Source organism: Pseudorasbora parva, chromosome 6 (genome assembly GCF_024679245.1).
Source record: "Pseudorasbora parva isolate DD20220531a chromosome 6, ASM2467924v1, whole genome shotgun sequence".
Lineage (NCBI taxonomy): Eukaryota > Metazoa > Chordata > Actinopteri > Cypriniformes > Gobionidae > Pseudorasbora > Pseudorasbora parva.
In genome coordinates this window covers 26,036,315-26,052,524 of record NC_090177.1, presented here as the reverse complement: position 1 = coordinate 26,052,524, position 16,210 = coordinate 26,036,315, and the positions used below count along the sequence as shown (strand labels likewise).

The 16,210-nt window shown below is 36.9% G+C and overlaps 2 protein-coding genes across 2 annotated transcripts; both read right to left on the bottom strand.

Annotated features, from left to right (window-relative positions):
• Positions 1 to 716: 716 nt before the first annotated feature.
• sephs3 (selenophosphate synthetase 3) lies at positions 717 to 9,376 on the bottom strand. Its single transcript, XM_067446480.1, has 8 exons — positions 8,916 to 9,376; positions 8,138 to 8,241; positions 7,948 to 8,055; positions 7,596 to 7,750; positions 6,168 to 6,258; positions 5,929 to 6,028; positions 5,112 to 5,324; positions 717 to 1,873 (listed from the first exon to the last, which is right to left on the bottom strand). The coding sequence occupies exons 1-8, from the start codon at positions 9,217 to 9,219 to the stop codon at positions 1,599 to 1,601; spliced, it is 1,350 nt and encodes a 449-aa protein (XP_067302581.1). The 5' UTR covers positions 9,220 to 9,376; the 3' UTR covers positions 717 to 1,598.
• A 474-nt stretch (positions 9,377 to 9,850) lies between these two features.
• Positions 9,851 to 15,791, bottom strand: ssr4 (signal sequence receptor, delta). Its single transcript, XM_067446481.1, has 6 exons — positions 15,632 to 15,791; positions 15,279 to 15,397; positions 15,108 to 15,182; positions 10,885 to 10,974; positions 10,513 to 10,578; positions 9,851 to 10,339 (listed from the first exon to the last, which is right to left on the bottom strand). The coding sequence occupies exons 1-6, from the start codon at positions 15,681 to 15,683 to the stop codon at positions 10,235 to 10,237; spliced, it is 507 nt and encodes a 168-aa protein (XP_067302582.1). The 5' UTR covers positions 15,684 to 15,791; the 3' UTR covers positions 9,851 to 10,234.
• Positions 15,792 to 16,210: the final 419 nt, after the last annotated feature.

The window sequence follows — 16,210 nt, the reverse complement described above, 5'->3', positions numbered from 1 at the left end:
AATAATTAACTGCTGCCCCTAAAACCTTTACACATGTCCATATTTTTATGAATGAAGAACCGTTCTAACCTACTTTAACCAGAGTAAGGTCACTCTATTCAGGAAAACACCCCACAAGAAAGAACATTATAACCTAATTTTACCAGACATATGGCAATGTTACAAGAATGCCCTATTAAAACAGGTAGATGAATCAGACTGATTGGATACAAGATAAACAACAACAAAAAAAACATTCGAAATTTGGATAATTGCATTTAAATCTTTGACAAAAATAAATATCGATGGTTTCATTAAATATCTCAACTAAGCCAACATTTGGGATTACTCAGGCTCCTTTATACATTGGTGTGATAGTGTTCAGCTTCGACATGTGTTTGTCGGATGGCTTAAAAGAAAACACGTTTGATTGTCACTTACGATATTTGCTATTCAAATTGTCTGATTGATCAGGAACTCATTGGAATGTGTTCTTCGTAAACCCGGCTTCATTTTAATGTGATGTCTCAAAGCCTCAGCAAGCAGAAAAAATTAAGCTCTGGATGCGTTTCATACTCATTTCCGCAAGAAAAAAAAAAAAAAAAACTTCGGTCAATCTTTTTCTAAACTTGTTCCAAACCTGAATGCTGTTTCCAGAGGAACACAAAAGCAGAATTAAGAGTCATTTTCCAAATAACTACAGTTACTCACTTAATCTTGAGTTAACAGGGTAACAAATTTTGCATGATAACTTTCTTACTCTGTCCAGTACAAATATGCAAGCGTTCATACACTTGACTTGGGAGGACCAAATATTGGATTATGTCCGGTTTTCTGAAAAAATGCATCAAAAGTAAGTGTTTAAACTTAAAACAAGAGATGTATCTGCCAATAGGGTAAGAAAAACCCTTATTTCTCTTATTAAGGGAAAACAGTTATTTTTCTTATCCCATTAAAAAAAAAAAAGTTTATAAACCTCACTTCATTTTCATAATTTTTCCATAAACAAGATGTCATTTTGCTTCTCAAAAATGTTCTTAACTTAAGAATGATTAGATATTTTTACTGGAAGATAAGCTATACAGAGCAAGAAAATCACTTTTAAAGTAGCTTGAAAAGACCTTGAATATGGTGCAGAAGGACTTTCATGATGTTTTTATAGAAAACTGTCTGCCTAAAATTCCTACTTCTACGTTCCACAGAAATAAAAAAGCTCTCAGGTTTAAAGCAACATAGGGGTTAATTACTAAAGTTAGCTTTTATGGTTTGGCTCACATCCTTTTAATAGCTGGTAAACATGGGGGGGATTCCAAAGAAGTGTGTGGGTTTGAAAGAATGAGAGATGAAAATAAGTTTGCTTGCTGTCCATTCCATCTCCCACCAGGTCAGTTAAAATATTTTTGGTCTGTTGCTCTCAACCCTTTGGTTGAACAGGGGGAGGGAATGGACAGCAAGAGTAACCACACATACCGTCCTTCACAAACACTATGTCTGTTATTAACACACACACACACACACACACACATTCAAATCTATCAATCATTCCGACTGAGGACATAGTAAGGGTCAGGGGTAAAGAACAATGATCACAGAGACCGTCTGTGCGGGTCGTTGAGTTGTTACGTCTGCTGCACCTCAGGAGGACTGGCATTATTGTTGCTCCCCTCCTGCGCATTGACCACAGAGCCACGGTAAGGGACCTCTATGATCCGAGGTTTGTCGATGATGCGGGCGCAGCGATTGCCCTTCTCCACGATGCCAATAATCCAAGCCTGTTGCCCATCACCCACCCCTCCATCCTGCCCCACCGCTCCAGACAAACCCATACGACTGGATTTCATTTCGGCGCAAAACCGGGCTGCCTGCTCCCGTGGCAAGCAAATCAACAGACCACCTGAGAGAGACAGGAAAAATATGCATTATCTACCTAAGAGCTTACAGAAACTAACTACTAACCAGGAACGTTTATTTTCAAGAATTGATAAATGATTAATTGATTAATAAAACCTGCGGAGGTCCGTGGATATCATGTGCATTTTAGCAAATGTGAATATCAATATTGTTAGTGGACTATTTTAATAGTAAGTAGAGATGCACCGAAATAAAAATTCTTGGCCGAAACAGAAAAAGAGGAAACCAAGGCCGAAAAACCGAAATAAATTAAGCTAATTATTAGTAATTGTAACCAATAGTACCCATTGCATTTATGGCTATGACTGTGTAACTTTACTAAAAAAATAAATGTAAAAAAAGGCATTGCAATTGCATAAATTAATATTAAAGTTTCAAATAAATCAATAACAAATTATCCATACATTTATTTAGCACATTGCAACAATGCACAGACTAAAATAAAATTCTAACTAAAATGTTTAACTTGACCTCACTCATGTGTACATTAAATAATGTAAAGGCCTACTGGCCTACAGAAAGGTACAGAAATGTAATAAAGTAATCAAATGTAAAATAACTGCATATTTAACTGTTTAAAGTATATTAAAGTTAAAGCATATTTTGTGCACGCAAAAGGGCATTTCGTGCAGGCGTGAACTGAATTTCACGGAGAAATGTTCGTCTCGCAAATAAGAAAGTATTTTGAGCAAACGAAAATCCATTTTGCATTTAAAATAATCTTATTTGGATGTGCGCCGACATATTTTACATGTGCAACGTCTCGTTTGCTTGTGCTCTGATACCCGGTCTGACTGCTCAACACAACTCAGCGTTACAATATGACATAATCCCAGCCAATCAGAGATGAGACTGATAAATTCTGATAGGCTGGCTTAACCTCTCACAAGACTTCCTACATTACTCTACAGCTGACAAGGAAGTATACATGGTGGAAATATACGCGGAAAATCGAATTTAACACCGTTATAAAGTCTTTGACATTTATTTCCAAGTTCAAATGTCTACCATTTGACAAACACGCATAAGTATCTTATTTGTTCCAAATTCATATAAAAGGAAGAAGTATAAAACGTATGCATGTCCATGCTTGTCATATCATTATGTATATACTCAGAATGACAAATATACAGGTCCTTCTCAAAAAAATTGCATGTGTGATAAAAGTTCATTATTTTCCATAATGTAATGATAAAACTAAACTTTCATATATTTTAAATTCATTGCACACCAACTGAAATATTTCAGGTCTTTTATTGTTTTAATACTGATGATTTTGGCATACAGATCATGAAAGAAGAAGAGGTGACCGGACCATGAGGAAGATTGTGGAGAAGGACCGATTCCAGACCTTGGGGGACCTGCGGAAGCAGTGGACTGAGTCTGGAGTAGAGACATCCAGAGGACCAACACCAGCAGCTGACATGGCACCCCAGACCATCACTGACTGTGGTGGTCTGGGGTGCCATGTCAGCTGCTGGTGTTTTATCAAGGGCAGGGTCAACGTCGACGTCAAGCGGACCCATACTCGAAAAAAACTCTCCGAAACTTGTGAGAAACCGGAAGGAGTATTTTTAACACAGAAATACTCCATCAAACGTCCAACTTAGTGTTTGAAACTTTGTCTATGTTTAGGATGGGAATCCAAGTCTTTAACAGTGTAAAAAGATCAGTATGCATGAAACAGCATTTCACCCCCCCCCCCCCCCCCCCCCCTTAATATTTTATATATATACACACACACACACACACACACAATATACATCCTAAATAGTATGTAAAATGAGTAATCCAGTCTTTTTAGCACAATCAAATTATTACTCTTTTTTAAAGAACATCTGTCATGAATGTTTTTGTTTTGTTCTGAGTTTAGATAAATTCAAGGATATGAAGTATATTAATATTTTATTGTTTTAAATTGCATTGCTATGTTTATTTGATGGCTTTTATTTTTGAATATTCAGAGGCCGTTTTTGTTCACATTCATTAATTAATTTAGGCGAAAAGTCTGTCCAGTTTTATTTCTGAAAATAAATGTTCTCTAAATAACTTGAAGATCAGTAAGAAGAACTATTATCTACTTGATACGATTTGATATTAATTTAGAACAAATAAGATACTTATGCGTGTTTGTCAAATGGTAAACATTTGAACTTGGAAATAAATGTCAAAGACTTTATAACGGTGTTAAATTCGATTTTCCGCGTATATTTCCACCATGTATATTTCCTTGTCAGCTGTAGAGTAATGCAAGAAGTCTTGTGAGAGGTTAAGCCAGCCTATCAGAATTTATCAGTCTCATCTCTGATTGGCTGGGATTATGTCATATTGTAACGCTGAGTTGTGTTGAGCAGTCGAACAGTCAGAACGGGTATCAGAGCACAAGCAAACAAGACGTTGCACATGTGAAATATAATAATCAGCGCACATCCAAATAAATGAATTTTCGTTTGCTCCAAATACTTTATTTGCGAGACAAACATTTCTCCGCAAAACTCAGTTCACGTGCGTGTGAAATGCCCTTTTGCGCTCTCAAAATATGATCTTACACGTGCAGAATTGTGGCAGAAAAGTAACCCCATACAGAGACAGATCTCACAGCATGCGCACGAGTTCTCATTCACGTCTTCTGAGTCTAAACTCAGGTACTGACGGCGGAAACGACTGGTCATAGTCGAACATACAGCAGCTCTCGCATACATTGTTTAAAGTTTACAAAGAGAGACCGTTTTGCCCGTTTTTCTTTTATTATCGCTGTTGTAGTGTATCACAGAGGAGCCATCACATGTATCAATCGACAGAAACATAAACAAAGCATTATTTTCAAGTTACAACCCATACAATAGATGCGTCATCAGATGCGAGATGAACCACATACGTCCGACACTGCAGACATGTTGCTTTAGACAAGCACGTGGAGGTCACGGTGTCTGTTTGCGTCATCACATTTCGGCCGAAAATGCGCTTTTGGGCCATTTTCGGTGGCCGAAAATTTGCCGCATCCTTAATAGTAAGCTTTAAAAAAAAAATCATACTAAACAGCTATATATATATATTCACTTATTGCTACTGATTACAACATGTAGAGAAAGACATCTTTGAACATTACTTTGCACTTTAAAGTTTGGGTGATGCAAGGAGAATGACGGATGAAAAGTGCTTTGTTACAGTGTAATTCACTTTAAAATGATTGTGTTTGTGCATTGAGCTGTGACTCTCACCTGATGTTTCAGAAGAGGTGCCCTGTAAAAGCCCAAACAGGTTGCCACCAGCTTTGCTGATTGCAGCCATTTTAGAAATAATGGGAAGGTTGTGAATGACAAAGGCAACGTCATTTCTCTGCTGCTGGGCGAGATTTCGTGCGTGGCCTATGATCCCAAAGCCTGTGATGTCCGTGGCAGCGTGTGCATTAAATTTGTGCATTAAGGCTGCAGCTGGAAAGAGAAAAGAGAACTTTAAGACAATATAAAATCTGTTGTATTTGGCTCAAAATTACTGCTAAAATTACCTCACACTACCATTCAAAATATTAAGGTAAGATTTAGTTCATGTTTTGGAAAGTCTCATGTAAAAAAAATATATATTATGAAATATTACACTTTGACCGTTTTCTATTGTAATACATTTTAAAATGCAATTTATTCCTGAGACGGCAAAGTAGAGCTGCACAAATCATCAAGAAATCGCAATCTCATTCCTAAATGACACTGGAACCAGTTGTGTATAGCTATAAACTGCATAACATCATAACAGCTATAAACTCTTTTCAACATCACAGTATCAATATTTCTGTTACAAATAAGTTATAGAAGTGAAGAATCGGGTTCTCTGTCTTAAAGAAAAATTGAGATTCTTGATTCTGTGAATTTATCCAGAATCTTTAGTAGTACTGCAAAATATATTTTATTGTGTCATTTGAAAGTACACATATAGGCCCTCTGATTTAATAAAAAAGTTGCAAAACTAGGAGGTGTGTAATGAATATTGGCCCCATTGTTAAAAATAATCCACACTAATAATGCTTATGCAATGACATACCAGTGCGATTGAGGGTAGCCATATTGAGCATAGCCTCCTGATAAGCTTGCTCCACCTCCTCCTTTGAAATCACCAACTTTATCTTGTTCCATTTCTCAGGCTGAAACAAATAAAGGTAAAAGAGATACAGAGAGAAATGATATTAGGTTTTCATCTCTTCATAACGTCATACAAAAAAAGGGGGAAGGGAGGAAAGAACCACACAAGCAATCATTCCAAAGATAAAAATGTATACTCACTATATCCAGCCACTGATGTGCATTCACTGCTACTTGAGTTCCCAAAGGTTTAGTGAGAACTAACACGTCACCAGGTACAGCACTGTCAGGCCTGCATATAAACAGACATATGCAAGCATTTACAAAATGGAAACAACCAGTGAAGTGCCAGACGATGGATCTTGTTCACTAATAATTGCATGGATTCTTTTATAATTATGCGCACAGAACTCCTCACTAAAAAACTCTGCCTGATTCACAAAACATTTGTATGCAGATTAATTTGCATTCAACCCTCTATTCGGATGTTAGTGAATTTGGAATTGAGTGGCCGCGTGCAAGACGTTAGTCATTTGCATAAAACATACCCAAACCACCTCCATATAAGGGCTTACCACACACGCTTTCCTTATAGCCTTTCGTCACACCGGTTAAACTTGTCGCTGGTCAGATGTGCTCTCGCCAGACCCTCTACATTTCTCACAATAAACAGCTTTTATAAAGACCCAGATTACAGAGCTCCCATTAGCCATTAGTACATCTGTAACTAATGTGTAACTGCGTAATTCAGAGAAACCTCGCGTATATCTGCGTAATTCAGAGAAACCTCGCGTATATCTGCGTAATTCAGAGAAACCTCGCGTATATCTGCGTAATTCAGAGAAACCTCGCGTGTATCTGCGTAATTCAGAGAAACCTCGCGTGTATCTGCGTAATTTAGAGAAACCTCGCGTATATCTGCGTAATTCAGAGAAACCTCGCGTGTATCTGCGTAATTCAGAGAAACCTCGCGTGTATCTGCGTAATTTAGAGAAACCTCGCGTATATCTGCGTAATTCAGAGAAACCTCGCGTGTATCTGCGTAATTCAGAGAAACCTCGCAGCTGAAGCTATAATGCAACTTTTTTTGCATTCTTTAAATGCATATAATGAATCCGTTTAAGATTACATTTAATTGTATTAATTATATAATACAAATAATGCAATATATATTCAATGATGCACATGCCAATTCATGTTAGGATGAAATATAGCTAACTTCTTAACATACAAGTTTTTTTTGCATACATGTGGTTGCATACATGTTTTTGTAAATGTAAAATATATATATATATATATATATATATATATATTTATATATATTTTTTTTTTTTTTTTTTTTTTTTTTTTCAAGGGAATCGTGATTTGTAAAATCCTTCTTACGCACATTTCACAAACAAATTGCATGCTTAGTGAATGAGACTCAAGGAATAGTTCCTTTTAAAAATTGTGGTAAATGTTTGTTTAGGAAAAACTGGACCCTTCTAGCCTGGATGTCAGCCGAACTCAGCCCCGGCCACAACATTTGAGCTCGGGCAGTTTGGATCACGTCAGGCAAGAACCCTTCAGAACCAAGTAAACAAATATACAAGTCCTTTGATTCATGAGAAATCAGAGAGAAACACTCACATGATGAAATCATTGGGCTGACACACAACAGAGGCCACGCCCCCAACGATGATCCAGGGATTGATGACTGTTTGTCCCCCGGTTACTGAAGTCCCGCCCTCCTCCGCCGCATCACGGAAGCCCTTCATCATTAAAGGCATCACATGCTCTCTCTCCTAAAAGAACATACACACGGTACAGAAAAAAACATTTCATGCTCATCTTTATGATTTTGCAAAAATATCATGCAGAATATTAAACATTTGAACAAGTCCATATATACACAGAAAATGACATTTATTGCATTAGCTTTAAAAAGGTAAAACCAAAAATTAATACTACAGAAAGAAAGAAAACTGAGATTCCCGCACACCTTCTCATTCATCTTCTGACTGACACTGAGAAGCATAAGCATGTTGTCACACTCTGTGATGCCCATAGCGTACAGATCACTCAGAACATTTGCACAGGCGATTCGTCCCTGTAAAACAATGGACAGGAGAGTCACTTATTTGTGCGAGTTGCATGCTAATTTTTCTTAAGCATTAATAGATTCCACCCACCATCATGTAAGGATCCTCCACTAAAGGGTAGAAGAAATCTGTGGTTTGGACCAGGGACAGACCTCCATGCCTCAGAGGGATCACACATGAGTCCATTCCAATACCTGCAGTCAAGAAAGAACAATGAAATTATTTTTCACTCACCATGCATGCATGTTCATAGAAGCTTTGAATTATATAATACGAGGACTTAAACCATTATAAAAATCATTCAGTTTGCAAGAAGCATTTTTGTTAAATTACTTGTGATCTATTTTCAGTGGCAAGCAAGCCTGGGTCCATAGTTCACACCTTCAGAGGTTATTAATTAAAAGGATATAAGTCAAAAGTTAAACAAAGAGTTTTACTAACACGGACGTTATGGATCTAAAACTTTACAGCAAAAACCTCACAATAATAAATAAGCATTTATTTGCTAAACCGGTTGGTTAACTATCAAACTGCTGTCAGTCCGGTCTGTTTGCAAAAATATCGAGCGCTTTTATTATATCCGTTTGGGGGCAATGATGGGGAAGTCTGACTCGTTTCATTTTATATAAAAAAGTAAGTTATTTAGGTAACTTGCTTTTCACCCTATCAGTCAAATCCTCGGTTTACTTCAAATTTTCTTTCTTGCTATCAACAAACTCCGGTTTCTGGGTACGACAGTTTTTGGGAACCGTTCAACCGATTCGTTGAAAAGATCCGACTCAAACGAACGATCGGTTCACCAACCTCAACCAGTGCACGCTTTTTGACAGCTTTGATGTGACAGGTCAGCGCTCGGCTCATACTTTACCTAGTCGAGGACCCTGGGGAACTGAAACAAGTTGCCCGAAATCAGCGGTCTCGTCTCCAATACCCGTCCCTGAACCGCCGTCCTCTCCGGGCGTGCGGTCAGGCTCTAGTCCCTGCAGGAGTTTGAGCAGAGTCTCCTGCGGGACTTTACACCCTCATCCTTTCATATCAGAAAAGGCCGTGAGTCGGAAGCCGCGGTCTAGGCCGTGCTCCTCCGGGTGCAACGCCTGGTATCCTGCCGGGTAAAAAGCTCCATACCCTCCCGCTCCGCCACAGTCTACCGACGGTGGCTCGGAAACTGACATGGTTAACTTATACTTAATTGTAGTAATTCCTCACTCAGATGGTGAACCGAGGGGAAGTGAGAGAAAATGTGAGTCGTTTCAAAGAAACGGAGAGCGTGTTTTACATACACGCTTGGTCATAGAAACGAGTATGGACGCGGCACGCTTGCGGACTGAACCAACTAATCTTGAAGAGGGGAGCTGGTTATCACTATATAACAAATTAGATAATTCGTAATCGACAGACAAATTGCTGCTGGAATATACTTAACATGACAAACACAGTGCAGGAAAATCAATCTTGCTCCAAAAAAAAAAAAAAACTCGATTCACTACCATCTTTTGCACTTGACTGGTAACAAATCACCCCCCTAAAAAATAAACGTCGCAAAGCCTGCTATCCTAAGCCCCGCCTATTCTGGTTCTGCCATAAAGGTGCATCAGATGACCTATTAATGCAAATATATAGAAAATCCCAGACGTAAATTTACGTAACCGAAGCAGATTATGACCTTTCTTTTGCTTCCTCAAAAATATACTAAATACTGCAAATGGGGTGTGAATGTATATACATATGCACATGTGTAATATATAATAGCTGATGTCTCAATGTAAATGAAGTATCTTCATTAAAAATGAAATGACTCAGTCAAACTTTTTGAAAAGTTGTTTATTCCCATACTCAATGAATTTCATCGATATTTGGGACATTTTAAAATACATAACTGGACTATGATGATGAGTCACAGATAAATCACCTCAGTTTTTGACCCTTTGCGGTTTTAATATTGATAGCATAGATGAAAAATGTTGTCTTAAATTCTTGACAGTGTCTGTTAGGAAAAAAAGCAAAACCACAAAACCACCTTGGCTGTTATAATTAATGTCCACATCAATACTTTCAAGCTGTACATCAAAACAATCTCGTTTCAGCCAATGTGTCAATGGCACTAAACCCTGCACATTAAAATAGCAGAAGGAATGCCTGAAGACCACTTTGAACAGTATGGTGGAAAATGAGACTTTTCTCCTCATCTCAAGCTTGGATAGCACTTTTTGTGCTGTAGGCCAGGTAGTAGACCACAATGCCAATCAGAGCAGCCAAGACCTCAGTGGACACCCAGGGACCACTCCACGCACCCTGCAATTCATACATATAAAGGTAAATAAACAGCCAAATCATATTAAGTAAACAATCAATAGCAAAAATATCAAGTGTGGGAGTTATTTTTTGTAAATGCAAGTTTATAGATTTGTCTAAGCTTCAATACACAGATGAGGTAGCTGTTGTCAAAGATTAGTATGCATACTCACCCTGTGATCCACATTGACAGAGAACAAAGGCTTGATAGCATCAATATCTTCATTGTTTCTTTGAGCCTGAAAGCATTAACATTTTTCATCATCACCATTGAATGCACACAGTCTCATCAAGTATGTTAAATGTATTGTAAAAAATACACTGATTTATATACACATTGTGATATACATGTCTGAAATTCTTAAATATATTTTATGTTCCACAGAAGAAATACAGTCATACAACCTGTATGACTTTCTTCTGTGGAACAAAATATATTTAAGAATGTCATACATGTATATCACAATGGCATGAGGGTAACTAAATTACAATCGTATTTAAGAGAACTATATTTTTTTATCAATCATTTCCTTAATTTCACCAACCTTTCTTAGAGTGCTGTAAGACTCCTCGTCAAAGAATTTGACCTGATATGTGCCAGAGCTGGCCTGCTTATGAGGAACACTCCATGAGACCTGGACAAAAATAAATTAAGAGCAGCTGGTTAAATATAACATCTTATGAGTTACAGCTCTGTTTAATGTCCCTGTAAAGGAAATTCTGAGATTTGTTTCCAAGAATGTTAGAAATGTATTGCTGAAACATTACAAAGACTGTGAATTGTGGAGTTAGAGCGGTAAACAGTTCAGGGTTCGTACACCTTTTCAAAGGTCAAATTCAAGCACTTTTCAAGCACTTTCAAGGTCAATTTTAATGATTTTTCCAGCACCTAACACCGCTGTAAATTACATACCAATACATTGTCAAAATTATTATTTAGTGTTATCATCACATTAAAAAGATGATAATATAAACAGCCAAAATCATGTTTCGTAAAGCAGAAGGATCAGATATTTAAACAAATCACAAGTTTTATTTATTTTAAATGTATCACTGTCTAAGTAAATTTTGCTTACTATCTAACCTGCCTTTGGGGTAATTGTAAAAACAATTAGCCTAAACAAAATCACTCGACGGGTTCACTTAACTTTCAATTCATTTATTGAACATTTTAAAAATGAAAACATTCGTCTTTGAGGTAGACAGTCAATCACATGTACCTCATTGACCTTTTCTATTTTTAATTAATTTCTTTTTTGTGTGTGTATGTCTATTAAAAGTCTAGGCAATCAAGTATTTCTTTTGAAGAGATCACTTTATATGATAAAGCTTAAGCTTTTTTTTCATAATCATTGATCAATTACCATTACAATTATCTCACAAATATGCTTACAGTGCGTGGTCTACAATGGGGTAATTGTGTTGCAGTAGCTTACATACAGCACAAGAAAGCTTGACTTCAAATGGTAAAAAGAAGAGAAAACAGTAATAAAATAAGAACAAATAAGCAAAAACAATAGCACAAATAAATCAGGTAGGCCTAGGTCTAACTGTATTCAGGTGAGACACTGAATTAAAAAAATAAACAAGTTATCAAATTTACAATAACATTGGATTTTTATTGTAAAAATTAAATACATATTAATCTGTTAAAGTTACACAAGATAATCAGTAAAGAGCAGCAGGTGATATTTTGTCTTTTTGTAGTTTGAATAACTGCTGCCCCTTTAAGACCTGACGCGAGTGTGGAATCAAAACACTGTTCCTGTTACTCATTCTTCTGAACTGTTTACGACTGTATTTACGTTAATACACACCCAGATGAACAGTGTAAAATTTTTTGTGTGTATTTGACCATTAATAAGCTGGGAAAATGAGCTATTTTTTATTTTATTTACTTGTATGTCAGAGGTCGGCATTATAACGGTATGTGCCCACTTCAGATATGAGCGCAAAATCTGCAGGAATTTGTAGAATTATGTGTCTAATCCCGTGCGAAATTCAGACCGATCGAAAAAAATATCAATATTTTTGACAGCACTAAGTTACTTGCAGGGGCGTAGCCATCTTTTCAGAAGTGAGGGGGACAGAAATTATTTATTTTTTTGGACCAATATAATTTATCGCATCTCTTGCTTTTAATTGGGCAAGATATCAAATACACTGCTGAACAATAACCACTAATTAATATCTATAATATTATTCTCCTTTTTTTGTGCCAATTTTATAATTGGTTTATATACTAGCCTACAAACACTTGTGCATTAACACTTCATAGATTTTATGCAATGTAAAAATATATATATATTCTAATGTAAACCATGCTGTTCTCTGTGTGAATATATAGTAAAGTGTGATTTATTCCTGTGATCAAAGCTGAATTTATCATCATTACTCCAGTCTTCAGTGTCACATGATCCTTCACTAATCATTCTCAGATGAGGATCTGATGATCAACACACATTTATGATTATTATCAGTTGTGCTGCTCATGGTGCTGCTTAATTTTTGTGGAAACCATATAAACATTTGTGGAAAAATTAAAAAAGAGAGAAATTAATACTTTTGTTGATCAGACATGCATTAAATTGATCACAAGAGATATTTTTAATATTACAAAAGATGATAATTTATTTAATGAATGCAAATAAATGCTATCATTTGAACTTTCTATTCATTAAAGAATCCTGAAAAATAACATGTAGGCTATCATGGTTTCCACAACATTTTTAGGCAGCACATCTGTTTTCAACACAGATAATAATCATAAATGTTTCTTGATTATGAAATCCTCATATGAGAATAATTAGTGAAGGATCATGTCACACTGAAGACTGGAGTAATGATAAATTCAGCTTTGATCACAGGAATAAATTACTATATATTCAGATAGGAAAAAAACTGTTTTAATTTGTAATATTTCAAAATATTACTGTTTGAACTATTTTTGATTACATAAATGCAGCCTTGGTGAGCAGAAGATACTACACATTAAAAGCTGTATTATTCATATGATAGCCTATACTTTATTGTCAATCAATAGCCTACATTGAGATGGCTTGAAAAACACACATAAAGCATATATATTGTCGCAATCGTCTGATTGTCGTCGTCACGTTTCATCACTCATAACGATTGTTTTCCTTCAGCTGCAGCTCCAGCGTGACTGGATATTACGAATCCACTTTTGGACTTTCCGTGAGAGAGCGCCTCCTCATATTTGATGCGAATAAAATGACAGGTCATGCATAGATTTTTTTGTCTCTGAATTTAAATCTTGATGTATTCACATTGGTTTCTATGTAAATACATTTGACTGTGACCTCAAGATGCGCGCAATCAACCGAGATTAGAGAGAGCTGTTTTTAGCGTCCCTGTTAACTTGCCCGCCCCCGCGCAGGTAACGCCGGTTCGGATCCCGCTCGGAGCGGGTCGACTAGCATCGGTGAGACCCAGTAAAAGTGCGGGGGACGAAAATACATTTTATTAAAAGTGAGGGGGACACGTCCCCCGCGTAATCTACGCCCATGGTTACTTTTATGATCATCTGACACTATTTTTATGCACTGAGCTAATGTTTGTAGGTTTTAATTTGTGGTTACGTTCACTGCCTATTCCACAAATGAACATGCCATAACGGACATGCTAATCTTACATTATCACATTATACATATACTCTGTCACTAATGCGAATTCCTAGCTAGCTGTTAATAGCGCAAGTTAAACAAATAGGCAATAATGTGTAACTTAGGCTACAGTAAACTACTTTAGTTAGCTTACTTGAAAGTCTATGACTTAGCCTACCTTTCATGTGACTCGAAAGAGCAGACTCGCCCCTATAGTGAAAAGCTGCATGTATTTTTGCAAACTTTACAGGAGGCACTTCGTGGGGTTTGTGTCCGTTTGATACAAAATTCGTATTTAGCATCTTTCAGCCAACGTTCATTGAAACGACAACATGGGGGCGGAGTCACACGGAAATAGACGGGCAGATCGCGAGTACAGCAGGTTTCATTTTAGGCACATTTTATTTCTACATTTAATAAACAAACTATTTATTCAGATAGGTATTTGTTGTAAAAGAAATAGTTACAATTTCAAGCATTTTTAAGCACTTTATCCAAAATTCAAGCACTTTTCAAACCTTGAAAACACAACATCAAAATTCAAGCACTTTCAAGGATTTCAAGCACCCGTACGAACCCTGACAGTTTTTTTTTTGTTGCTATGTTCAGGAGTTTTTAGGCAGGGCTAAAACGGTGGCTCGATGACACACTGGAGCCACTCAGCGTGAGAGCAGGGAATGCTGCTTTTTTTCCCCAAGATTTTGATACGCCATTTTATTTACTTGGTTTTTTTTTATGATTCAAATTTGGCTGGGTGGTTAATAACATCTGTCTGTGGTGTGACAAACTCGGAACACATTTAATCATTTTGACTCTACAGGGACTTTAAAATTATAACACTTTCATTTATTCGTATCATCAATGAAGATATTTGTCCGTCTATTGAAAGTAAAATCACCTAAAACTATGACCAGCATTTATGTGAATAAAAGTTCTAAATTAAATCTGTTCATCATATAAAGCAATCCTGCCTTTGAAGCTTTGGGTTTAACAATTTTAATAGATTTCTAGTGAAGGGACAGTAAATCAAAAAGATTATTTGTGTTCCAATGAATGGAAGTCTTATAAGCTTGGAATGACATGAGTGAGTAATGAAAGCATTTTTAGGGTAAATTATCCCTTTAAAACCTATGTAACCTCACCTGGTATTTACCAACATCTTGGCCTCTGGTCACAGGAAACTGTTTGCCATTGACATCTGCATACAGGGCAACACTCTAAAAACAAAACACAAGCTGGGTCAGTCCACTTTTCTGTACCAATAACCGTGCATATATTTAACGTTAACTGGAAAGCACAGTTAGTCCACTCACCTGCGCTCCGTTTGCACACGCCAGACTTAGTTCAACGATGAACACAGTCTCAGAGGAGATGAGCGCGTCTGTGGTCGTGTATGAAGATGGAGAAATGACTGGGTCTGTGCAAGTCTCAGCTAAGGAGAGAAAACACCGGTCACACTACAGTCTTTACGAATAACGAGCTACACGGCAAATTTAGTCGCTTAATGAATTCAAGTAAACGCTAATGTTAAGTTACTTATAAAGATTTATATTGGATAACTGATCAATTCATTGTAGCTTGCGACATTTTGTTAGCCTGTTTGAGTGATAAGCGAATACACGACGAGAATGAATGGTAACATTAAATGAAATAAATAGCACAGTACCTGCACAAAGGCTGAGACAAAGAGCCAAAATAGCAGTTATAATTCGCATCATGTTGATCCTTGGGCAGTTGAATCCACCTCTACTCACTCAAACCTGAGAAAAAGACCAACGCCAGCGTCCGTCCACCCAATGAAACGCAGACAGACACGTCACCTCAACGGAAGATTGACGTGTATGATATCGAGTGCGGCCTCTGGTGAAAGCCGCCGGTACTGCAGGTCTTTTGTCTACAACAGTGGTAAACATCGAGCAGGGGGCCTCACGAAGCTTCTAATATTCATATCCCATCATTCTTTTGAGATAATCTACAACGGCCTAAAACTATTAAGAAAATGACTTTAAACCAACTAGTGATGAAATATTTTATTCATCCAATAGAAACCAAAAGTAGCAAGCAGTAGAAAGCAGCAGAAGTATTATGAAGCTGTGAGAAATGATTACAAAGATATGCAAACGTCTTGTGGCCCACTGAGAAGTTTTTGCAGTGAATTTTCAGTACAGAAAAGGTGTCTTTGAAAACGTTACATCTTGTGCTTGTGATCACCCTGAGAAAGCGTTTTGACCATCAATTGGCATTA

What these genes read in the sequence shown, in the direction of transcription:
- ssr4 (XM_067446481.1), bottom strand. Translation starts at nt 15,683, where the DNA reads ATGATGCGAATTATAACTGCTATTTTGGCTCTTTGTCTCAGCCTTTGT. An exon ending in CGTGTGCAAACGGAGCGCAG is followed by an intron (nt 15,183 to 15,278) that starts GTGAGTGGACTA and finishes TTTTGTTTTTAG; the next exon opens with AGTGTTGCCCTGTATGCAGA. An exon ending in CTGTCAATGTGGATCACAGG is followed by an intron (nt 10,340 to 10,512) that starts GTGAGTATGCAT and finishes TATGAATTGCAG; the next exon opens with GGTGCGTGGAGTGGTCCCTG.